The sequence below is a fragment of the Chaetodon trifascialis genome, chromosome 12, assembly GCF_039877785.1.
Source record: "Chaetodon trifascialis isolate fChaTrf1 chromosome 12, fChaTrf1.hap1, whole genome shotgun sequence".
Taxonomy (NCBI): Eukaryota; Metazoa; Chordata; class Actinopteri; order Chaetodontiformes; family Chaetodontidae; genus Chaetodon; species Chaetodon trifascialis.
Window position 1 is genome coordinate 14,596,742 of NC_092067.1, and position 26,028 is coordinate 14,622,769.

A 26,028-nucleotide genomic window follows, 5' to 3' on the forward strand; every position below is an offset into this window, starting at 1 on the left:
TTCATACCACATCCACAAGCTATATCAACATAAAATGACATATGGCATGAGTTTTTTTAGTAGTGGCCTAAAGGTCAGAGAAATGGGCTTGTGATTGGAAAGAGCAGCACTTGTTCATGCCACAGGTGCACTTCCAGCAAGACCCTGAACCCTAAAATGCTCCAGTGGAGCTGCTCAGTGGCCAACAGACTGCTGGGCAACTTCCAGATGTGATTGTGTAAGTGTCGGAGTGTGAACAGGGTGTTCCTGAAACGAGAGCCTGGCTCTGAGCAGCACTTAAACAAAGGTTAGAGCAGTTACACGCCCTTCGCCTATCACGAAACACTACCCATGAACATAGTTTTTATATGCAGTACATTGTAGGATATATTTGTTCAAGTGCATGGGACAGCATGCACCATCCGTACTGGACCAATTTGTATCTGATATGTTTCTTTTTAAACGTTATCGTGTATCTTCCTCGTCTCTCCATGAGACAGATGTGGTTGTATCTAGAGCGAGGAGATCTCTGTGTTACATGAAGTCAAAGAAATGCAATGATTTGAAAGGGCCTGATGCTTTTCAATACTTTTTGTCATGATGGGATTCAGCAAAGCATTGTATAAATGTAAATTACTGTGTAGGGCCAGTAAACTGCAAACCATATGTGCTGCTATAGAAAACTGCACACAAAGACCTTGTTTTCACAAAGAAAAGAGACACCAATCAAGAAAGCTGCAGAAAAAACAGACGTGTTGATTTAGTATTGGTTGTTTTTGTCTCGTTGCATTCAGCACTCATTTTCTTTCTATGCACACAATGGGAATTCTATCCTACCGATTCCTAATCTGGATCCACACGTTATGAGACATTGAACATCCGCATTGTTTACAGCTCTGTCTGCGTCTCCTCTGCAGTATGCCAGCGTGGTGGACGATGGAGAGCATTACATGACCCCCAGGGACTTTGTGCAGAGTTACCTGGGTTTGCATACACAGCCTCAGCATAATCCCAAAACGGTGGAGCTGATAGCTGGAGTGGCTGACACCACTAAGGATGGGTGAGTGCAGGCAGTGAAGTAAGCAACGTTGCTGTGGAAGTCCTCGGTTGATGTTGTGATATGTTAATCCATGTGCACTAATGGTGATTCCTCTTTGTCTGTTCTTCCTTAACTGTTTTGTAGACCTAATTTTGAATTTCCAAGCTCTAATTCCTAGTGTCAGCTCTTTTACGACATCATTAATAGTTTTTTTAGTCCAGAATAAAGAGCCTCTTGGTATTTCTTTGCACGCTGACTGTCATTCATTTTTCAGCAGTTGTTCACTTTTAAATGTACATGAAAGTATATATTACTTTGCAGAATGTGTTGTCCTGAGAGCAATGTAAGACCCAATTGAAACATGAATTTGCAGATTACATGCTGTCAACACAATACTACATGACATGAATGGGCATTATTACACAAGACAACAACCGTGTCAGTCTGAACTGACAGAAGTGCACAACAGTGCCTTCTGAGCCGTTACGTGACGATTATGTTGTGTTACATGTGCTTGCTTTATGTCATTACAGTTCTGATGATATATTCCTGATTTTGTTTCATACATTTCTGTACATTTACTGCAATAATAAATTGGTGACTTGGTCAGAATGTAAAATCTAATTTCCCCCCTTTACTTCCATCCATTTAGAACCAGCTAAATGTAGTTTTTATGTACGGTGGCCCTGAGGCCTTATGGATATGGACTTATGGATAGCTGACTTCGACGTCATGAGTCTCAAACCATGGCAACAACAAGCGTGTCCCAGCTGTGTTCATCACTTTAGGCGTCCCCTGGAAACAGTTTCAATTGTTGTATGTGCTACTTGCAGCCTTTCTTCATTTGCTTGTGTTTTCTTTATTGTATTTTCTTGATTTTGTTATGTTTTCTGTATTTGATTAGTTTTCTGTATATGGTTGTCTTTTCTTTATTTAGTTGTATTTTCTATATTTCATTGTGTTTTGTTGTGTTTTCTTGATTTATTTGTGTTTCATGTATTTGGTTGTTTGTTTCTGTATTTGGTTGTGTTGTCTTTATTTGCATTATTTTTCTTAATGCAGTGCATGTGTTGTGAAACTGATGAAAACCCTAACCCTACCAAAAAGATTGTTATTGATTTATCAGAATGATGTTTGCAGAGTTAACAGGTTAATAGTCCCCAAATCCAGTATGGTTAGCCAGAACATGTCTGCAGTATCTGATTTCAGCTGCATGTATATTCATCTTTAGTTAGAGCTTAGAGCAGCAGGTAGACGTCCACTATGTCTCATGAACAGCTGAAGATTGAAAAAAAAATAGCTTAGATAGGCCCTTAGATATTCAAATTGCCATATTTTTATTCAGAGCATATTAACAACTTCTTGTCGACACTCGCTTAAAAGTTGAGCTTCAAATTTCATTCTAATTTATTATTAATAATAGTACATGTAAAGAGGTTAGAAAATATATAATATAATAGAACGCACTTTGCAGCTCAGCTTTTCAGACAACATGGAAGGAAGTCCTTTAAGTGCTCAGAAAAAAATGGAAATTTGAACGTCTACTATTTCTATGACAGCTGGGCAGACTCCATTTGCTGATGAAGATCATGTGATATGAGTGAAAGCTCGGAAAGCAGCTACTAAATGGACCTTGTTGTTGATGAAAACTGTTTTGTCAAATGCTGTTTCAAGAAAAAATGTTGAAGCTTAGCTGGAAAATAGGTTTAGTGCCACATTACTGCATTTTCTTTCTGTCCTTCAGTCAGTCAGTGTGCTTCTCTGTGTTTAATGTGTTTTATTTTTCCAGGATAGGCTGTGATGCACTGTAGCCTTTGTCGAAGATACATACCTCCTTTGTTCAGATAGCACTCTTTCTTTCTTGTCCAAACAGACTGATCTCTTTCCAGGAGTTTCTGGCCTTTGAATCAGTACTATGTGCCCCAGATGCCCTGTTCATAGTTGCCTTTCAGTTGTTTGACAAGACTGGCACAGGGAACATCTCGTTTGGTATGTACATGGTGGTTAATATCAGCATGCTGGTGTGGGAGTGTACGTCATGCTCACCTACAGGAGACTAAGCATCATGTTGTGTACATGCAATGTAGTTTAAACACCGTAATATTAGATTAACTCTGTGTGACTAAAGCTGTTGACTTCCTGCAGGTAATGACAGGTATTTAAGGTGCTGTTTGTGCTAGTTTTAATGGATAAGTCACAGAAAACGACTCTGATAGAAAGTGGTGCGTTTGAGTGTAACCTTAAACATTGTCGCAAGTAGTATTCTTGCTAAAGCATGTGCAGTCAATAAAGCAGTAGCCATGTCTTTTTTATGCATTGCATATGCTGGCAGCTTGTATTCTTAAAGTCTCATCTCAAGGCAGCACAGCAAGCGGGCTGTGTGGAAGATCACATTATAACCAGCTCCGTCTGACAAGAGGGGAAATGAATCCAGCCTGTCAGAAACCAAGAGATGCAGAGCCTTACAAAGAAGCTGCTGCTATGCGCTCTCTGTGCAATGGGCCTCCATAAAGGCGACTGAAATTGAGAGTGGTGCTTATACTGAAAATTTCCTGGATGGACTCAAAACCCTTAAAATGTAAAAGGAGTGGGACTGTCAAACAGCCTATTCTGCTTCACCGTCCAAATGGACTCTTTCCTCTACTTTAACGAGGTTCACTACAAATGGAATGAGGGTGTGAGATGGATGTTCGAATTGCATCTTGCATGTTTTTCCCTCTGTCTCTTGTTACTGCTCACTCGTGTCTCACTCTTTCAGAGAATGTACGCGACATCTTCAGCCAGACCACAGTTCATCACCACATTCCCTTCAACTGGGACTGTGAGTTCATCAGGCTACACTTCGGCCATGAAAGAAACAAGAACCTCAGCTACACAGAGTTCACCCAGTTTCTGCAGGTAGAAACAGTGAGCTGCATGATAAACACAGACAAGCAGTCTGATATGTACAGTAAAAGAAAGAAATTGGGAAATGTACGTATTCGCTTTGCTGCTGAGAGTCAGATGAGGAGACTGATACCACTCTCATGTCTGTACCCTAAATATAAAGCTTCCACCAGCAGCTGGTTAGCTTAGCATGAAGATGACAAACAGGGGAATGGCTAACCTGGCTCTGCTGCAGGTAACGAAAAAAAAAAAAATTGCCCACCAGCACCTTTAAAGCTCATAAATAACAGCACTGTTTCCAAAAGTTGAGACATTGTGTAAAACATAAATGAAATAGATCATGTGTAATTTTAATTTCTAATTCTTTTTGACATATACTCAACTGAAAACTGCACGAAGACAATATATTTCATATTTTACCCCATCAGCTTCACTGATTATTGTAAATATATGTTTAATCTGAATTCGATGCAGCAACATGTTTCAAACAAGTTGGGACAGGAGCAGTTAAAGTGGGAAAACTGGGACAGATGTGGAATGCTCCAAAAACACCTGTTTGGAACATTCCACAGGTAAACAGGTTCATTGGTGACAGGTGATAATATCATGATTGGGTATGAAAGGGGCATCCTGGAAAGGCTCAGTCACTCACAAGCGAGGATGGAGATTACTATATGGACTAAGGAACATTTTGTGAAACTTGTTGGTGAACGCAGTTTGCCTGCAAATGAGGGCGTTCTGTTTTTATTTACATTTTACACAGCATTAAGCTTTCTTTGGAATCGAAGTTGTAACTAGCAAATTAGTGTATATTCATCAGAGGCTGATTGGATAATTAATAGTTTCAGTCATTTTTTTGTAAAAAAAAAAAAAAAAAAAAAAAATCAAAAATCCCCAAATTCTCTTGAGTCCAAAAGAAACTGACTCAATTTGGCTTGAAATTGAATTGATTGTTTTTGGATATTTTGGTCAGACATTTGACGATGTCACCTCATGCTGTAGGTAACAGTGATAAACATTTTAAAATATATTCTGACATTAAATAGAGCAAATGATTAACTGAGAAAACAATGAACAGATTAACTGAACACACAAATAATCATTAGTTGCAGGCCTATTTCTTTTGTTTAATTGGTATAAAAAGAGTAAAAACAACAATTTGTGGGGTTTATATGACAGATTATTTCTTGGACAGGTGCAGTGACTTCCTGGAGTCTCTGCTGGTTGCCTGGTGGAACCACACGAATCCAGAAAGTCACCGCACAAAAAATAGTCACACATAATGCCCTGTAGAAGTCTTTGTGCTATGCTAAGCTAACGGGCTCCAGCTCCACCTTTATTATCATTAACATAATGGTCAGAGTCGTATTGATTTTCTTATTTAACTCTGGGCAAGAAAACGAATAAGTGTATTTACCAAAATGCTGGACTTCTCCTTTAATGCTGCTTTCCGCAACTTGTATTAGAGCAAAACCTGGAACTGAAACAAGAAACGAAATGAAAACAAACCCCAGTCGAGACCGGATGTCACGAACCCACTGCCTGTAACGCTTGCTTGGTGGCACAGATGTGACTTTCACCCACGATTTCCCACCACTGGTTGCACCCGACCAAGTGAGGAAAAGTAGACCATAGCAGCCAAACCACGAATGCAAGTGAAGATTTGTTTTAAATGCTTTCTCATTAATCTAACATTTCATTTGAATGAGAAAGACTGTGCTTTGTCTGCATTTAAACGTTGCATAGTCTCACTTTTAATTGCTTTGTCTTGTCATGATCGTACAGCGCAGTGTAAATTTATTGCCCTTCAGCTCATAAGAGCTACAGATAATCATTTTTTTATGTAAATGCAACATTATATGCTACAAAACAGCACACAGAATGTTTTTTCAGCTTTTTTTCTCCTCCAACATCTTAGAAAGTGTGCATCAATAAATGTGAAACCATTCGTAATGATCATCTTCATCCTGTGGCGAGGGATTTTTATCCCGCTGAGGGGCAAATGACAATGACGTAACGTGAACCACATGCCATAAATGATCTCTTAAGATAATGGGGTTGCGGTGTGGAGTTGCATCTTTTAGTGTTTCATCTCTTCAGCTGTCCTCGTGGTTTGCGGTAGCCCAGTGCGCCATTAAGACACTTCACGTTGTTGTTTTGCTTTATTGGTCGCCGCCTGAACCTCACTGAGACCTCTGTGCTGTTAAAGTCTGTGTGCTGTTACGCAGCAGCAGTACGGTCAGGGAGGAACCTGGTTTGGAGTCGAGGGCTGTGGTCTAAGGCAGAAGCTGGGTGGTCCGAGAGTTAGACAGGCTGGGCTGCAGTGTGGGATCCCTCAGAGCACTTTGTGGTCTATCATACTAGACGAGGGCTTCCCACCGTTCCACCAAAGACTCTTGTGTGTGCGGGATTTCATTTACATCTATCATTATTATTGCCTTGTTTTTCTGTCAGGTCCAAGCATGTTTTATTTCCTCTAACTGAGTACGACTTCACATACAGAAAAGCACAGGTCAGTGTGTAGATTTGGTTTTAGATTTGAGTCTTGGCTCTGCCACCTTGTGGTTGTTGCAGTATTTGGCTGGACTTCAGTGAGTGCAGACAAGGTCGAGCTTTTGTCTGCTTGAAAAGTCTAATGTTTGCATCGTATCATCACGAGTTTTCAACAATATAATCATCCAACATTGTGCCAATTAATCTTCAGCAACAATCCACTGATTAGGTTATCAGAACCAGAGTGTAAAGATGAAGTTACAGCTGAAAATTGCAGTGACGTTGCTCTGTGATCCTCTGGTTATATGTGATGAGCTTTGACAGCAGACATTGACCCGGGGTCAGCCCCCCCCTGCACCCCCATCTGATTGCATGGTTGTCATATTGAATCACCTTCCTGTGGACACACCTGCTGGCCGTCTCGCCGTCCGCTCGGCTCAGCGCCGGGATCAGACTTCTCAGGACATGGTTTCCATTAGTCTCCAGAGAGACAGCGGTGATTACAAAAGCCAGTGTCTGACACTGTCACATCTGCCTTTCACATCTGTCCAACACTGACATTATTATACTTTCATCCTGCAAAGTTCTGTTTCTGTGCTCCCTTGTAATGCGATGCTCCTCATCACAGGAACACATTCTTTGCATCTTTTGTCAGCTAACAGCTTGACCTCCTCTCCCTGCGTGTGTTACTGCAGGAGCTGCAGTTGGAGCATGCCCGCCAGGCGTTCGCACAAAAAGACAAGAGCAAAAGTGGCACAATCACTGCCTTGGACTTCAGCGACATCATGGCCACCATCAGACACCACATGCTGACTCCATTTGTAGAGGAGAACCTGGTTTCTGTGAGTTTAAGAAAAAGTTCAACACTGAACATTGAAATTGGCTACAATCAAAAGGTTTATGCTCAAAATGTCGCACCTACAGAGAATCACCACCTGAATGTGCAGCTCCCCTCAGCTTTATGGAGCTTCGAAACAAGTTTCACTCCATTGTTTGGCGGTCCAGGCACAAAATCATTGTTTTGGTTCACTTTCACTGCTCGCAGGGTCGTTTTTGGTTGCAGCAGGCAGCTGTTTTCAGTGAAAAAGCTCTAAAAAGCCACTGTATGCTACCTGCTCCGCACCAAACACCAGACAGACTATGTTAACTGGTGAACTTATTGGAGCATTTAGCAGTTAAAGAGCAAAGTATTTTCCTCAGGAGCTGGTAGAGACCAAAAACAGAGCTAAAAGAGCGTGAATACTGGCCTTATATTCATCAGGTGGCTACAAACACTGATGTTCTCTATAACTGCTAGCTGTATAAATAAGCAGCTGTTTGCCAACAAGTTTACATATTAACTTTAAAGGTGAGAATATGTCAATTATGTGTTTATACCTGCTTGCTGCTGCCCCCTGGTGGCCAAAGAAATCAGCTATTGCAGGTTGAAAATGAGACAGTAAAAGGTTCGATCAGTGAGTCTACAGTTGACATCCATGCGAATGATTTCTATTTTCAAGCACTGCAGTCATTCAACAGAGCAAGGAGGATTTGAGAGAATGTAATAAGATTGATCTGAAGCCTTCCTCTGCAGAAGCAATGACAGACTTTGGATCTTTCTCCAGGCTGCAGGAGGCAGCACCTCCCACATGGTGAGCTTCTCCTACTTCAATGCCTTCAACGCCCTTCTCAACAACATGGAGCTGGTGCGCAAGATTTACAGCACCCTCGCCGGCACGCACAGAGACACACTCATTACCAAAGGTACACCTGAGAAGAGCCTGGCGTCACCGAAATGAGTCATGTGTGCGTTTCATATGTGAAATGTAGCTGTGCGATCATGTTTCAACTTTCTTGACAGACCGGTGTGAGTGAACACACAGGGAACTTAACTGTAGCACTAAGTTGCTCAGGTAAATGATCATTTTTAACCTGGTTGTCAGATCACCTCCCACATGTAGACCTGTGTAACTGATACCTGTCCTGTCAATCACATCTGCTCCCAATTGTGTTTCCCATCGAGATACAAACTGTAGCCTCTTCCTCTCCTTTCTCTCCATGGTTTCCCTCCTTCTAGAAAAGACTTTGGGCTAATAGTATTTGCAAATAATTCTTTTGACACGTGTCAAAACATATCAGGTGGGTGAGTTTTAAGTGTAAAGCAAACGCTTACAGATCTGCTATCAGTCACAGAAAAGCACTAGTCCAAAGTTTGGATGCACCTTCTCATCCAATGATTTTTCTTTGTTTTTTTAAAAACATGAAACTAGCTCTCATGAGAAGCGCCACAGGAAAGGAAGACCAAGAGTTACGTCTGCTGCAGAGGAAAAGTTCATTACAGTTACCAGCCAGTTAACAGCACCTCAGGTTAGAGGCCACATAAATGCTTCACAGAGTTCAAGGGACAGACCTGGTCTCCACAGTCACCCAACCTGACGCCAACAGAGATGGTTTGGGATGAGTTGGACCACAGAGTGAAGGGAAAGCAAAAACTGGCTAATGGGAAGAATCTAAAAAAATAGAACATATTTAGCTTTATTTCACACTTTTTTTGCTCACTGCACAATTCTATATGTGTTAATTCACAGGTTTGAATGAGAAGGTGTGTCCAAACTTTGACTGGTACTCTGCGTCATCCCAGTGCTCGAGATCAGAGAAGCAGGCTTGTAAGAGAAGGTTGCAATGGTTGGACCCGACAGGAAGTTCTTTGTGGGGGAAGTGAATAACAAACTCTTTTCCCTTCTTCAACAACTACCATTAGGTTTCCTTTGAGAGAGACCACCTGATGGTAATGGAGCATCTCAGCAGGCAACAGTAAAGAAGTGAATATAAAGCACATATAAAAGAGTGATGCAGGGCGCTGCTGAGAGATTGCATGCTCAGTTAGTGTACTCCTGGGCAGAATTGATTTAATGGTTTAAAGTCTTTTCTCCGTATATCGCATTTAGCACCAAGCATTCCCAATAAATAACAATAATAATAATAATAATTATAATATATATATAATATAAAACAATAAAGCAACAGTATTTGCAAATACTATTTGATACAAGGCTGCTTTAGAAAATACCTGGTGTGGATTCCCCTCAGCTTCCTGTTTGACTTTAATGTAGCTTCCATTGACTGAGGTCCTGTTTGCATTGTTTCATTTCTCCTCTTCATTGCAGAGGAGTTTGTTCATGCTGCAAATAAGTTTGGTCAAATCACCCCGATGGAGATTGACATCCTGTACCAGCTCGTTGGTCTCCACTCTCACTCCGGGTAAGAGTGTGAATTCCTCTGTTTGAACCCTCTGGAGTCCATCTGAGCCTCTGAGAATGCACTGAACATGTTTTATGTGCAGTAACATAGCTTTATTCATGTGTGAGAAGCTGAGACAGCCAGTGGAATGTGCTGATGTGGGGCGTTCATGCAGTGTCTCAGTTATGTCTGTACACCATAAAACATTTGAAAGGAAGTTTTAAAAATGGGAATAAATAATATTTTCATTTATTTACAGGCAATAAGATGTGAATAGACTCTTTTATAGTTTTATTTCCCACATTTTTCTGTTGTATTTATGTGCATAAATAGTTAAACAATATTTTTTGTAACCTATAACTCTATAATAATAATTTGAGTGACGTTTTTACAGGCGCCCTTGTAATTTTTCCTGTGTTTTGGGTTCCTGGCACCTTAATACTTTGTTAAACTGACAAAATGAGAGGTCTGACTTATAGCTAAGTTCATACTGACAAAATGATGCATGCACGTGGCCTAAAACAGTTTGACAGCTTATAAACAGACGAGACAAAATGACGAAAGAGAAATGAATGTGTAGAAAGTGGCGGAAATGAAGCAAAGTCAACCTGCACTTTAATTAAAGAAATGAAAGTTTGCTCTTCTACTTTTGTCCACTCAGTCATCCAGGTAGGTTCTGCTGCTGCTCCTCAAATCCACCAAGTGCATTCAAAACATTTATACAAAACCGTGTTATTTTTTATTCCACCATGAATGGAATAAATCTGTTACAGGTCTGTTTATTGGCTATAAAGATAAAGTTATTGCTCACTCAGTTTAACAACAGTGGCTCCACTGGCTGATTTACAAGACAAACATAAAACATGGCTTCCAGTGGGGAATATTTGTGTCTCAAACATTTCGTAACAAAACACTTTCATTTATTTGCTGGGCCACGGGCACTCATCCACCTTTGTTTGTCTGCTGTTTATATAATCTTAAATTAAAGTTGCAGTAACTTCAAGTTATATGCCAGTAAAAGGTCTGTGGAAAATCTTACATCACTGGCTGCTGCTAGCAGTAGATGCCGAGCTCTCTGCTTTTTCCTGGCCTGACTCCCCCACTCCCCTGCTGTTGTGTGTTAAGGCGGCTGAACCATGCAGACATCGAGAGGATAGCCCCTCTGGAGGAAGGAGCCATGCCATACCACCAAGCAGAGGCCCACAGACAGGTAGCCTGATTGACTCCTCTAATACACCTTACATCCTCCTGCCTTTTATCAAAGCCTTTTCCTCTTCTCCCTCTGCTTCCGTCTGAGAAAGGAGTGAAAAAGGGAGAATGTACAGTCACTGAATTAGGAGAGTGCCCATGTTTTTCCTCCCTTGTGAAGTGCATTACTTAAACTCCCAGATAAAAGTACACCAATTATAGTTATAGAGGAGGAATGGATTGTTGCGTTGCTCCTCTCCATGAAAGGCTCTCCCCATTTTATTCAGTATAGCTGCACATACACGTCAGCTACAATCACACATCTGAGAAGCTAATAAGAGGCTTTTATCAGTGTGAGGCTTGAGGAGTTTTAGGAGCCTTTAGCAGAGTCTGCTAATGGTGGGAGGGGAGTGGGAGTCAAGGTGGATGCGGGAGAACAAAATAGTTCCTGCCTCCACCGGATAACATGGCTCTATATCAGGCTGTGGTCAGAGCTTTCAGGCCACTCATGCTCCTGGGACTCGTGCTCAGAGGTCTGGAATTTGATTCCTTTGGGGGGGATGCTGCAATTCTCAGGCCTGCCCTTTAGTGGAAGTAGGCTAATTGTTTAAACCCTTTGATCAAGACCTCGATCTTGTTAGCATGCAACCCCCTCGCTGGAAGCATCTGGGAAGAGGAAAAGACTGATCTGCCCCGCTCCCTTCTCATCTGGTCTGGAGAAGTTACTCGCCTCAACCTGCACACACACACACGCTTTAGCAGAGTCTCACACGGACTGTGTAATATTCATGTAGATACTTATCTGTACATGGAAAAGACTTGTGGGGCTAATCTGTTCCACTGCACCACAGTGAAAACAAAAGGGGCTCCGCTTTCAACATCAAACACCAATCCAGAGATCAAGTAGATAAGAGAGAAATTATACTGAAAATAAAAGAAGACCTTTAGCTTTAAGCCTCCCACGTGTAGCATGTGAGGAAAACTCAAGCAATAGGTTCACACAGTCATTTATCCAGAGCTGGTCTGTCTGTGACATTTAATACCGACTGATGATGAATCAGACGTTATATGACATGTCCACATTCCATCGCCTTCCTCTGCCGTTGAGTAGCATTTTCCTTTCCTCAATGTATCTGGTTCGCTATAGTTTAATAGCCGATTCATGGTTAGTGTTCTGACCCCCCTTCATGTCTTTCTCCAGATTATTTGACCGCCGGTGTCTTTTTCTTCCACACAGCACGTTCACGAATCGTCTCGGCCCATCTGGCTCCAGGCTGCAGAGTCTGCCTACAGGTTTTCTCTGGGCTCAATCGCTGGAGGTGAGTGACATGTCTGCAGCGGAGCCCCCGGCCCGCCTGAGGGGTAACCTTAGCCGGCCAGACTGGCACGCTGAGGCCCCGGGGCCGGCCATTGTGCTGCAGGGAGAGGGGTTGTGATGTGAGGCTCCGGCATTGTGCTGCCGTGCCACCGGTGGCTCCAGGCTGTCGTTGGGAGTCGGAGCTTTGGAATGACACAAATCTTCCGGAACCGCACTCTCTGGAATCTCCTGTCTAATTACACTGGAAGGAACTGATACAAGGAACGTCTGACATAACTGCCCCGCAGATAGGAACACACTGGGACCCTGTGTGTGTGTGTGTGTGTGTGTGTGTGTGTGTGTGTGTGTGTGTGTGTGTGTGTGTGTGTGTGAGTGAGTGCGTGTGCTCTCCACAAACACGCAAAGACCAATTCAGGCAGGAGTCCAAGAGAGATGTATTTCACGAGGGTCTTGGTGAAACCGCCATGTCTTTGTGGCGATAATGAGCTGTTTCTCACCCGGCCGCGGTGCTGGCCGAGCTGTTTGCATGTTCCAGAGAAGAGTCATTACAGTAGCCTTTGATGTCAGACAAGACACGGGAAGTAAAGCTGAGAGCAGAAGTTTAGCGCAGCTTGCTGCAGCGTTGCCTCCCCAGTTCATCAGACTTCCTACTTTGAGCTTAATGACAGTTGTTTTTTTTTTTATATAGTTTTTACACAAACACAGTTTATTCCTCAGTGATCATTAAACAACCCCCGAAACATGTCTGCATCATTCTTATTGCACAACTCAAATGTGTAAGGCACTCGGCCTCGTATGCACCAAGAGCTCAAAAATTCTATTCTGGAGCTGAAACAATCAGTTAATCGATTAGCTGATCAATAGAAAATGAGTGAATTCGTTAAAAAAATAACTTTGATTGAAGTAAAAAGGCAAAACTTTCACCAGTTTCAGCTTCTCACGTGAGGATTTGTTGATTTCCTTCATCATATGTGATAATGAACTGATTGTCTTTAGGTTTGGACTTGAAATAACATACAAGCTTATAAACTTTACATAATTAAAAAAAAGCAGTGATAAATGTGTGTGTTTTGTAGCCACCGGTGCCACGGCTGTGTACCCCATCGACCTGGTGAAGACACGCATGCAGAACCAGCGCTCCACCGGCTCCTTTGTAGGAGAGCTGATGTACAAAAACAGCTTCGACTGCGCGAAGAAAGTGCTCCGTTACGAGGGCTTCTTCGGCTTCTACAGAGGTAACCCTTCACATATTTTACAGCACGTGGAGAGGACCTGAAATCTGTGCGCGAGCCCACAAACAAACCATGTGATGGGAAAGCATTAGGGTTTGTCAGAGTGCTAATACCAGCAGCATGGTTTGCTAATTGATACCAGACACCTTTGCCCTCCCCGTGAGTAAAGCAACACCCAGGGGTCGCGTTTTCATTACCTCAGTACCTGGGAGAGAGCTCCCCGAGGAAAATGACCAGCAGAATTCATGTAGTAGCAGTGTCTGATCTGCCCCTGCGCCGATGGTGATAATGGTGCTGAAGGCTTGTGATATACAACACTTCTACCCTCAGGCTGTTCATATGTAGGAAGTCAAGACTGCCATCTACTGCTAGCTCCTCCACTGCAGCTCCTTGTTGCTCTGATCTGCTCTCCTCTGCCTTCCTTCCTACCTTCCTTCCTTCCTCCTCTCTCGCACATGATAAGAGGGTGATTGACTCTGAGACAGACACGCTCGGCTGTTTTGTGGCCGCGTACCAGCAGCAGTCACTCAGCAGCTCCTTCAGAAGTTTATCTGGCTTGATGAAGGACAGGCGGTGAAACAGTATGGCGGTTATCGCCACCGTAGCACCCAGACTCCCCCCTCCTCCCCCACGATCTTGTCCATGACCACACAGCTCTCTCTGTTCCCCACCATCAGTGGGATCAGGCCGAACAATGCTGATCCCATACGCACCAGCAGTGTCATATTTTAGGACTTTTGTTCAGTTTCAATGGGACCTTTGTGTTTTGGCGCAGCAGATATATCAGCCACATCTGTAAATATTTATGGGTTTGTTTTACGCGCACAAGAACCCTGCAGCTTACATTGTTCTAGCTGTCAGTGGATGTATTCATTCAGCAGAGATAAAAAATGTGCATTCATTTCAAGCCAGACTTTGTCTATCTCTGTGTCAGGTATTCTAATGGTATCTATGAATAATATTTTGCAGGTCTCCTCCCGCAGCTCATTGGCGTTGCCCCGGAGAAAGCTATCAAACTCACGGCAAGTCATTCCACTGTGTAGCTCAGAGTGTTCAAAAAGTTGCTCTGAATGATTCACTGTGAATGAAAAACATGCATGGAGCGCGGAAGAAACGCACTCTTCGCAATCAAGATGTGACTGCAACCACAAGTTAACATTAATGCCCTGCCATCGAGATTGGGATTGTGTCTCATCTGCCTTTTTCCTTCATGTCTTCCTCTTCCCTTTTTTTTTTAGGTGAATGATTTTGTCAGAGACAAGTTCACCACACAAGATGATACCATCCCTCTGCCTGCAGAGATTCTCGCTGGTGGATGTGTAAGCATCACTTTAGAGATCTTTTAAATTCAATGTGTAGATGAACCCAAAACCAAGTAAAGGAGCACCTGAAAGATGGTGCAAAATATACATGATTTAAGGTAATTAATGTGGGCATGTGTTAGAAATGATGTCTTTTACTAATATACTGTTGTGTTTAAATGCTCAATAGACCCTATTAGTTTATCATGAGCTGGTTTATTAAAACACATATGTGCCAAAATATGTGAGCTTTAAGTAAAAATCCAGCTTGTTCACTTAGATGGATGGATGAATATTTTAGTTCATCAATAAGCAAAAGAGAAATCAAAACACACACACACACACACACACACACACTCACACTGCCCTTTGGATGTTTCATATGATATAAACGTTACCTACAGGGCTACATAGCTGCATGTTAGCAGACAAAATCTAATGACTATATACTGCAATATAAAAATATTAATGATAATATTACAAGAAAATGGCCTGCATGGCAAATGTCACTTAAAGTTAAAGTACTAAGTAGCAAAATGTACTTAAAGTATGATGAATAACAACTGTCATAATGCAGAAAAATACTCCCTGCGAGTGCTGCACTATTACATTGGATTATTACAGATGCATTAATGTGTATATAGCATTTTGCTGTTTCATGTATCATTGGGTAGTTTTACTTTGTATGTAAAAGCTGTAACATCAGCATGAATGGGAAGTACTTTATGGCCTCATATTTGTACTTAACAAGATGTACTTAATTACATTCCACCGCTACACACATAAAACAAAGAGTAAAAGTTTAGTATATTTGTTCATGATGGAACTTCACAAAGTTCTCACTGAAAAACTGAACTTCTGTTTTTCAGCCAAAGATGCGTTTTAAACTTTTTTTTTGTTAATTATGGGGAATTCTGATTAATTGTGGTAATTTATTAAAAGCATATGCTTCTCATTTAAAAAATAGTAAGTTTTCAGCTTCTCATGTCAGCTCATCTTTTGGTGTCCTGCAGTAGGTGGACTCCCCGAATACAAGAGTTACCTCTAAACTGGAATTTAAAAAAAAAAATTAAATACTATAACATGTTTTGAGTTGAACCCCAGATTAAAGATGTAATTCCTGTGTTGAAGTGAAACAGGCGGGCTATGCAGCAGAGCCCGCAGGTTGCTCGCAGAGGAGCGGGGTCTGCGGGGTCGTGACCCCTGTCAGGGTGTAATTGTAGGAAGAGGCCCTGGAGGGTCCTGGATGAAGCAGGGTCTAGCTCTGCGTGATTGAGTTTGACAACGCGGTCCATACCCGAGGCGTGGTCACAAAGCAGGTCTCAACACAGGACAACAAGGATGTTTCCAGTACACAATGTTAACCGCTGTGGATACGCCCCGTCCGCGGCCTGTGGGCCCGCGAGAGTCATACTTTCTGTGAATCAGACGACTCCTTGTGTCATTTTATGGAAGTTAAAAGTCTGGTTAATCTGACGGTTTTCTAGATTATCGCTCCCATCAGAGGAGAGAACTGAAGAAGATAAAAGAGACGGGGTGAATGCATCAATCTTCAGAGCAGCGGATATTCCCCCTCTGCTTTGAAAATGACTGAATGTGCCAGAGCTTTTTTTAGACCTTTGCTCGGATGTTTACAGATAAGACCCCTGCCCTGAATGTCACCAGCAGCCATCCTGGGGCCTGATTAGATTTGGGGAGGGTGATAAATGTGCCTGAGTCAGAGGGTGCTGTGCCTTTAGGGCACTGCTTGCCCGGACTGGGTGATTCAGCGCTCTCCCCTGGGAATTGGGGTGAATTGGGGAAGTGTGCGGGGGTGAGGCCAGGCTGGGCCGCTCACCCTGCCATAGGAGGTGCCTGAGGGGAGGCGAGGGGGCAGAGGGCCGGTGCCAGGGTCAGAGCCTCTCAACCATGAGCCGGGGCTTCTACTCACCCTATGTCTGCTCTGTTCTGACCCCAGTTGTTCTTCTATCAATGCCTGCCTTTTCCTCCTCCTGTCAAGGCCATTCTCTTACTAGATCAGGGGAAAAAGTATCGTATTGTGCTGAAGTTTACCGAGATAATTGGAAAACTCCTACCAGGGAGAAATGCTTACACATCATTACATCTCCACCTTAAGTTCACCCCTCAGATGCGTGACCTGTCAATCTCAGAAACCTACATCTGTGCATATAAACCACTCGTCAGCCGTTTTCTTTTTTTCTTCTTGCATCCTGCAGGCTGGAGCTTCCCAGGTGATTTTCACCAATCCTCTGGAGATCGTTAAGATCCGTCTGCAGGTGGCTGGAGAGATCACCACAGGCCCCAGGGTCAGTGCCCTGAGTGTTGTGAGAGACCTGGGCTTCTTTGGCCTCTACAAGGTAGGTCAACACCTCTGCAGCACCATGACGTCTGCAGCATCAACCTCTGATAAGTGTCGTGCAAGGGCAGTGAAAGGTGCTCTTATGTTCCTAAGATACAACACGAACAACATGGGGGAGTTTATTTATTGCTCACTTCAGTGTATGTAATAATAATGGAAGAGTTTGGTGGAAGAAAGGTGTCTTTAGATCCTCACAGTTAAGGTGGAACTCAGGAATTTTGCGTGTGTGTTCATGGAAATAATTTGAATAATAATTAAAATAATCAAATGACAGATTTGACAAATTAAGCTGCAACTAAGTGATTAATCGACTAAACAATTCAGCTCAAGACCACAGCGTAACAGTCAGAAGGAAAAGGTCCTCCATGCAAAATAATTTCAGTGTTACATTATTATAAATTATGTAATTGGATTGGTATTTATGGTGCATTCACTTAAAAAGCTTTAAAAAGCAAGAAAATCCTAATCTGCCTGTCAAATATAGTGGAGTACAATATTTCCCTCTTAAATGTTGTGAAATAAGAGAGTAAAGTAGCATAGAAGGAAATACTCAAATACAACATAGTGAATTAGGGAATGTACTTTACTTTCCACTGCTGTATATTAACATATGATTTGATTTTTTCCCTGTAACGATGCACAGATGAAATACTACTGTATTTGAACAAACATTTGTATGTGTACACAGACGTAATGGAGATCAGGATCAGAAAATTGAAGATCAAACAGTCCTTTTGCTGACTGTTTGCAATTTTCTAAGACTGTGTTAAACATGCAGAAGGAGCCGCGGCCAACAACCAACAGCAAATTAGTGAAGGATTATGCTTTGCTACCGCTCCTTTCCAGATCCTTGTGGGTTTGCTCACAGCTCGAGTCATGTGTTCATACTCCATATTTTAATGAGTAGCAGACAGTGTGTGGCTTGTTAAAGAAAAGAGAAAAAAAGCTGACTTCCTCTTGGCAGAAGAAGCCAGCCACACCGGAGTCCGCAGCAGTGCTCTGTGTGTGTGTGTGTGTGTGTGTGTGTGTGTGTGTGTGTGTGTGTGTGTGTGTGTGTGTGTGTGTGTGTGTGTGTGTGTGTGTGTGTGTGTGTGTGTGTGTGTGTGTGTGTGCGTGTGTGCGTGTGATGGATTTCTCTCTGCCTGGGGCTCTTTGACTCCATCATCAACAGTAAAGCCCCCCTGTAGGTTGAATAAGACAGCTTCACTTAATCCCCCAGACAAACCTCAACCACTGCCTCTGCCTGTGAGGCATGTGTGTGTGTGTGTGTGTGTGTGTGTGTGTGTGTGTGTGTTTGTCTTTATCACATGGTGGGGTCCAGCACCTGACAGCACAGTCACAGTGTGGGGTCCAAAATCTTTGTGGGGTCCAAAATCCTGGACCCCACAACGATAACAGCTAATTCAGTGAAAAGAAGGTCAAAATAATGCCCTGTAAAGTTTTCAGGCATGACCTCACAATGCACTTTTACCAACACAGTGTGCTTAAGTGTGCTTAGCAGAAGTAACTCAGTATCGGCCTCTAGTGGTTGAGGCCGGTAATGCACAAGCACACTTTTCACACACACTCGGCTTACTGAGCATGCTCAAGCAGCCAAATTACAATTAGTCATCCTCAAACCAGGAAATACACGTGCAAGGCTTGCTCATCTTATCCTGATGTTAATTTCCCTGGGGAAATTTCGAAAGGACCATGGGGGCTACTGCCGGAGTGTGTAAATTATGACAATGCTAAAAGCGGCTAATGCCAAGCTAACATTAGCATGTCAAATAGCATATTGAAAAGATCTCAAACACCATTAGAATGCATTTAAGAATCATTTTACTGTAGGTTAGCATGTTAGCATTAGCATGCTAATCATTAGCATATTAGCACAACAACCTGATATGAAAAGTCAAACCTGTATGCACCAACAAGTTCATAGGACCTCATGTTAGCATTAGCCGCTGTTAGCATTGTGGCTAATGCTAACAGAACAATATCACTCATTACATTACTACCATTTCAAACTCACCAGTAATAGTAAGATAAGATTAGTGGCTCGTTATCAAGCCACTGCAGAGCTTGATGACGAGTTGATCATTTGAATCAGCCACATAGCTGCAGCTGAAGCTACATATGTGTTTGTGAGTGTGGCAGAGGAGTGCTCAGAGAAGGACTGAGGCTCAGAGGTTGCCACAGCAACTTGAGGTGGTTGCCATTGACGATAGGGGCCCCCCAGTCAGATAGACAGGGGCAGACAGAAACGTGGAGGGAAAACAGCCATTTTCTGCCTCTGCACTAGTCTCACATTTGGGCTTATGCTGACTTAACCGTAACTCCTATCAAAACAAGAACATGAACAAGAACATAGATGTAGAAAGCATAAAAGGCTCTCCTACAACAAGCTAAAATAATACTGTTTTTACTTGAAATAAGGCAATAAGAGTTGCTAATGTTACCATCACTTAGGGCTGAACAATGTGACAATGGTCTGTAGTTCTGACAATATTCTGATATGGAATGACTGAGCCTGCTTCTGTATTTTACTCAATCCAAATTAGCCACAGTACAACCAAATATATTTAAACACCACATTTAATGCCACCAACATAGCTTGAGGGCCTATGCTATTTATACAATATAAGCAACTACAATATATACCAGACACAGCTTATAAAACAATCAGATACTACACTGAATGGGTTTTTATTCAACATAGTTTCACCTTATTACAGGGTAATTTGCTGCTCATTAGACGAAAACTGTACTGCAATCTAGGGTGAAGCCATATCACTGTTATTAGAATTATTAGTTATTAGAAGAACAATGCATCTTTATTTTCCATTCTTATACCCTTGTTAGTCTTTCTTAGAGGGTAATTTGCTACACTTTACACAACGCAATGGTACCAAGTTGGAGGTAATGCAGGAATAGCCTTAACTTAAAATACACAAGAGTGTCAGCCATGTCCATCCTCACCTGCTCTACAATGCTGTAGTACTGACTCATACACAACAAAGCCTTTAACTGACCTTTTCTAGCAAGATTAAGCTCATCAACTTAAATCTATTAACCAAAATAACAGTAACCTTAACCAGTGCTTTCCTCGGGTAATGTAGCTACTGCTACATACATTAATAAAGGATATTCAGTCAAAAGTAATGTAACCTCAGAGGGAGAGAGAGAGAGAGCATCATTTAGTCGGCAATTTGAGGGATGATGAGGGGGGATGCCATCCCACTTGTTAACAAAATTACCACAATGCCTCCCCCTTGTAACCTGCCATCTCACCTCTCCGTCCCCTAGTAGTGGGCAGAGTGCAGGGGCAGAGGGGTTGTTTAGTTGAACATGTCAGTCTAGTCTGCTGACTCATCCTTTATCTGACTGAGTTTTGTGCAAGTTAGAATCTATGACCCTGACCATGGCTCTGGAAGATCAGTAGCCTACCTGTGCTGTGTATTGATAAATCCATGGCCCTGTAGTAGTAGACGGATTTGTGATTGCGCCCTTTTCTCTCAGTTCGGCCGTTCTGTTCATCTCGGATCTATAATATTCTCTAAATTAGCCTATGTACTATAAATACTTAAGTCTATACTATATTGTAGTCTATATAGTCTATCCTAGTGTCACCTTCATCCTGAAAATGACAAATAGCAACATGTATTTGCAGAAGAGTGAGAGGATCATTTACACACTGCTTCCTGTAGTATTCCTATAATATTGCTATAATATAGTGTTTGTTCTGCAATACACCAACAGGCCAAGCCACCTCTGTAACAAAATCCCACTGGACCATCCCCCCTGTTAAAAACTAACAAATCAACACCCCTCTTATGGTCAGCTTATAAATACAAAATAGCTTCCAATATTTTCTGTCATTTGATTAATTTTTTAATTAACCCTTATTATTTTTTACTATGGACATGTTTTTTGAAAACATTAACTAATACTGCAACATTGACTGTGGTGCCAAAGTGTGTTGCTAAATTAGCAAACTTAGATTTAGGATTTACAGTCAGTAGGTTGATAACTTCCTGTTAAGCTGCCATGTACATTGTTCTCACCTCTTCCTTGCCTGGGAGCTCCAGTTGCCAAAGTGTTGCTGAGTCTGATATAGTAAAGACTGCCGCAATCCTCCAGTTTGGCCGAGTGTAATGTTAGCCACTTGGCCCGCTGAAGCGACTTGGGAGTTGTGAGGCCTGAAAAGTTCTCTCATCTCACTTTCCACTGCGCTGCGAGTAATGTTAGGTGCAGATGAGCCTGTTCTCTGGCACTCAATGGACAAGGACAAAGATGTGACAGTCTCAGGGGAAGATAAAATATTTCTTAAAACCCCAATGGCCTGCTGCAGCCTCATCTCTCCTGTCCATGCTGATCTGACCTGAACATGACCCTGGTCTAACTTCTCAGTCAATCAAAGTGCGATAAAATGACCTGCCTTCCATTTCCACTGTACTTCCTTTTCTATTATACTCTGTCCCTCACACATACATACATCTTCTTCTTATATACATATATTATTCAAAATATTAAATATACATTGGCCACATGTGCATGAGAGCAAAATGTATGAATTTGTGAGTGAAAATATCTAAATATGAGTGTTATGGACAAGGGTTCGAACTGGAGCCACACAAACCACCAGGAAACAGAGAGAGTTCTTAATTAATTCAATATTAAGATTGAATTGAATTATTTTTTCTTAACATAATGATGATGATGATGATGATGATGATGATGATTGCCATGGTTCTAAATGAAGAAACATGTTATAGTAAATGGTGAAACAACATGAATTCAGCTTTCAAAATGTATGAATGTGTCGGTGAAAATATATGAATATGAGAGTAAAATATATGGAGTGAGTGAAAATATATGAATATGAGAGTAAAATGTATGAATGTGTGAGTAAAAATATATAAATCCATCCATCCATTTTTTATGCCGCTTATCTCTTTTGGGGTCGCGGGGTAAAAATATATAAATATGAAAATAAAAATGTGTTGGTGTAAGAATGAAAATAAATTAATGTGAGAGTAAAAATATGTGTCTGTGAAAGGACAGTACGTGAGAGGGCCTGAATGAATTATGGCTTGCACGGCCCCTCATAAGATTGCGTTGGCGGACGGCGGAGTCCTACAGACGACAGCATTACCACCCTTACAGGATGTGCTCACTATACAAAACAAGTGCTCCTTGACCCGACTCACGTGAGGAGCTAACGTGGAGAGAAGCAATTTACGTGGGCGTGTTGGTGTGTGCGGATGGCTGGGACAAGTGTCTGTGAAAAGGTAAGTTGTGCTACGTGAACATTAAGATACGAGTGAATTACCACAGTTATCATTTCTTGCTAGTAACAGAGGTGGTTACGTTTTCAAACAGTTAGTAAGCCAACTGGAGGGACAGCTACGTTATGCTACCGAGGTCAAGCTAGCTGGCTAATTGGCTAGCTGGCTAATTGGCTAACAGTGTGGTCGCTGCTGGCACGTGTCAGGTTAAAACGGTGGTTAGTATGGTCAGTTTCATCATTGCTTCAATTAATAAAACACTAAACAAGTGTGTGATTAATGTAACTCAAGGAGGGATTCATTCTGATTTGACATGAAATTAATGGTGAAAGTGTGGCTTGACAACGAGACAGGCCAGCTTATTTTTGACGGCCCTGCGGCTGATTTATTAATAAAGAGGTCCTTCAATAAACTAATGCATTTGTCCATAATGACAAAAAAAATGTCAACTTCCCAAAAACTGCTGTAAAAACATATTCATATTTTCTTCCACTTTAGATGATTCAATATTTTTCAACTACTTCGGCCTGAAATATACATATCAAATATTAATTATATTTTGGGGATTTTAACCCTTTAGATGCCAGTATCCACTGTTTTTTTTTATAGAAAAAAAAAACAAAGCTAAAATGATTTCCAGATAATACATTTCAAGAATTATTTGATTATTATCATTATTATTCTTAGGCCCTGAGATGGGTCAATGATTGGCAGCAACATTAATTTTGACTCCACTCTCTTCGAGTGGAAGAGAGATTGTTGACGGTGCATATTGGCATGAATGTGAACATTATTTTAAGTTTTGCCTGGTTCAGGATAGCATTGCACTCTCGGGTAAAGGTTACTCTATACCACAGGTCTCAAACTCATTCCACAAAGGGCCGAGTGGCTGAAGGTTTTCTTCAACCAAGCAGCAGCACACCAGACTTGACTCATTTCATGAGCTGATCTCAGTCTTCAGACAGCTGATTGGTCAGACTGCATCCTCTTGATTGGTTGGAGGAAAAACCTGCAGCCACACGGCCCTTTGTGGAATGAGTTTGAGATGCCTGCTCTATACAATGTAGTAAAAGGTTTATTTACCTTAACTTCACCTCTCTCACACACTTGTCGGTGTCTTGTAGTTGTGGAGTACACACCAAGGGAATAGTATTGTACAGCTGCAATGCTAAATCGGTCAATCGATAATTATCGATAATTAAATGATTATTAAATTAGAAAAAAAACAACTGACACTTTATGGACCAAGCAACTAATCAGTTAATTGAGAAAATAATCAACATCGATTAATTGATGATGAAAATAATTGTTAGTTGCAGCCCTATAATATTGTACACATGCAGTTACATTACTGTCACTTTTCTCTCCATGAACTACTTATTATCTTTTGTTCTGCCTGTAGTCATTGTAGTTGAGTTGAAATGATGTTAAACTTATTCTTCAGGTTGGACAGTTGACTGCCAGTGCCTCCTCTGAGGCTGAACTCTCCACATCTGCCGAACAGGCCCCTCAGGGATCTCCTTGCTCCAAAATGCAGGTACTGATTTTTGTCTGAATTGTTTTACATGTCTTTAAGTTGCTCTTACTTTAGTTTTTAAGCTGTTTCTCTATGAATAATTGTTGAAGTGTGTGCACTTGAAGGTACATTTTGGCTGTGTTAAGGTCAGTGTAAGCATATGCTGGTTTTGGTCTTTTAATGTAGTTCAGTCTCTCGCAGACACACTTGTCAGGTCTCATGTAGTTGTGGGGTCCACGCCAAGTGAATAATATTGTGCATATTTAATTACATTCATTTCATTTTTGTGTCCATAAACTTAAAAAACTCCATGTATGACACATGTCCTTGAATCTGAGGTCAGTTTGCCTTCTACTAGTCAAAGCAGCAGTTGGTCACAGGTCAGTTTATCCTGCCAGACTTCACCTTTACTTGTTCTTGAGTGAGGAGGTTCCAGTTAGGGGACATATTTATGACAGAAATCAGAGCCAACTTGAAAGTTTCAAAAGTAAGAATGATTATGAGTCAGATACAGGAAACATTTCAACATTTTGTCTTTTGTATCTGTCTGTAGTCATTGTAGTTGAGTTGAAATGATGTTAAACTTATTCTTCAGGTTGGACAGTTGACTGCCAGTGCCTCCTCTGAGGCTGAACTCTCCACATCTGCCGAAGAGGCCCCTCAGGGATCTCCATGCTCCCAGATGCAGGTACTGATTTTTGTCTGAATTGTGTTACATGTCTTTAAGTTGCTCTTACTTTAGTTTTTAAGCTGTTTCTCTATGAATAATTGTTGAAGTGTGTGCACTTGAAGGTACATTTTGGCTGTGTTAAGGTCAGTGTAAGCACATGCTGGTTTTGGTCTTTTAATGTAGTTCAGTCTCTCGCAGACACACTTGTCAGGTCTCTTGTAGTTGTGGGGTCCAGTCTTTGGGCTTTTAGACACACCTCTCACACACACTTGTCAGGTCTCATGTAGTTGTGGGGTCCACGCCAAGTGAATAATATTGTGCATATTTAATTACATTCATTTCATTTTTGTGTCCATAAACTTAAAAAACTCCATGTATGACACATGTCCTTGAATCTGAGGTCAGTTTGCCTTTTATTAGTCAAAGCAGCAGTTGGTCACAGGTCAGTTTATCCTGCCAGACTTCACCTTTACTTGTTCTTGAGTGAGGAGGTTCCAGTTAGGGGACATATTTATGACAGAAATCAGAGCCAACTTGAAAGTTTCAAAAGTAAGAATGATTATGAGTCAGATACAGGAAACATTTCAACATTTTGTCTTTTGTATCTGCCTGTAGTCATTGTAGTTGAGTTGAAATGATGTTAAACTTATTCTTCAGGTTGGACAGTTGACTGCCAGTGCCTCCTCTGAGGCTGAACTCTCCACATCTGCCGAAGAGGCCCCTCAGGGATCTCCATGCTCCAAAATGCAGGTACTGATTTTTGTCTGAATTGTGTTACATGTCTTTAAGTTGCTCTTACTTTAGTTTTTAAGCTGTTTCTCTATGAATAATTGTTGAAGTGTGTGCACTTGAAGGTACATTTTGGCTGTGTTAAGGTCAGTGTAAGCACATGCTGGTTTTGGTCATTTAATGTAGTTCAGTCTCTCGCAGACACACTTGTCAGGTCTCATGTAGTTGTGGGGTCCAGTCTTTGGGCTTTTAGAAACACCTCTCGCACACACACTTGTCAGGTCTCATGTAGTTGTGGGGTCCAGTCTTTGGGCTTTTAGAAACACCTCTTGCACACACACTTGTCAGGTCTCATGTAGTTGTGGGGTCCACGCCAAGTGAATAATATTGTGCATATTTAATTACATTCATTTCATTTTTGTGTCCATAAACTTAAAAAACTCCATGTATGACACATGTCCTTGAATCTGAGGTCAGTTTGCCTTTTATTAGTCAAAGCAGCAGTTGGTCACAGGTCAGTTTATCCTGCCAGACTTCACCTTTACTTGTTCTTGAGTGAGGAGGTTCCAGTTAGGGGACATATTTATGACAGAAATCAGAGCCAACTTGAAAGTATCAAAAGTAAGAATGATTATGAGTCAGATACAGGAAACATTTCAACATTTTGTCTTTTGTATCTGTCTGTAGTCATTGTAGTTGAGTTGAAATGGTGTTAAACTTATTCTTCAGGTTGGACAGTTGACTGCCAGTGCCTCCTCTGAGGCTGAACTCTCCACATCTGCCGAACAAGCCCCTCAGGGATCTCCATGCTCCCAGATGCAGGTACAGA

General features: G+C 41.7%; 1 protein-coding gene across 4 annotated transcripts in view; it reads left to right on the forward strand.

The window, feature by feature from the left end:
• The window catches only part of LOC139340570 (electrogenic aspartate/glutamate antiporter SLC25A12, mitochondrial-like), a 34,408-nt gene that overhangs the window by 2,178 nt on the left and 6,202 nt on the right, over positions 1–26,028 (forward strand). For 3 of the 4 annotated variants that reach the window (XM_070976473.1, XM_070976475.1, XM_070976474.1), the window contains exons 3-14: positions 897–1,039; positions 2,892–3,007; positions 3,777–3,916; positions 7,093–7,239; positions 8,002–8,140; positions 9,544–9,637; positions 10,742–10,826; positions 12,042–12,123; positions 13,199–13,357; positions 14,324–14,376; positions 14,593–14,673; positions 16,872–17,012. In XM_070976473.1, the coding sequence (XP_070832574.1) occupies positions 897–1,039; positions 2,892–3,007; positions 3,777–3,916; positions 7,093–7,239; positions 8,002–8,140; positions 9,544–9,637; positions 10,742–10,826; positions 12,042–12,123; positions 13,199–13,357; positions 14,324–14,376; positions 14,593–14,673; positions 16,872–17,012 (1,380 nt within the window). The remainder of the gene's footprint in view (positions 1–896; positions 1,040–2,891; positions 3,008–3,776; positions 3,917–7,092; positions 7,240–8,001; positions 8,141–9,543; positions 9,638–10,741; positions 10,827–12,041; positions 12,124–13,198; positions 13,358–14,323; positions 14,377–14,592; positions 14,674–16,871; positions 17,013–26,028) is intronic. The other variant, XM_070976477.1, reaches the window with a different exon arrangement.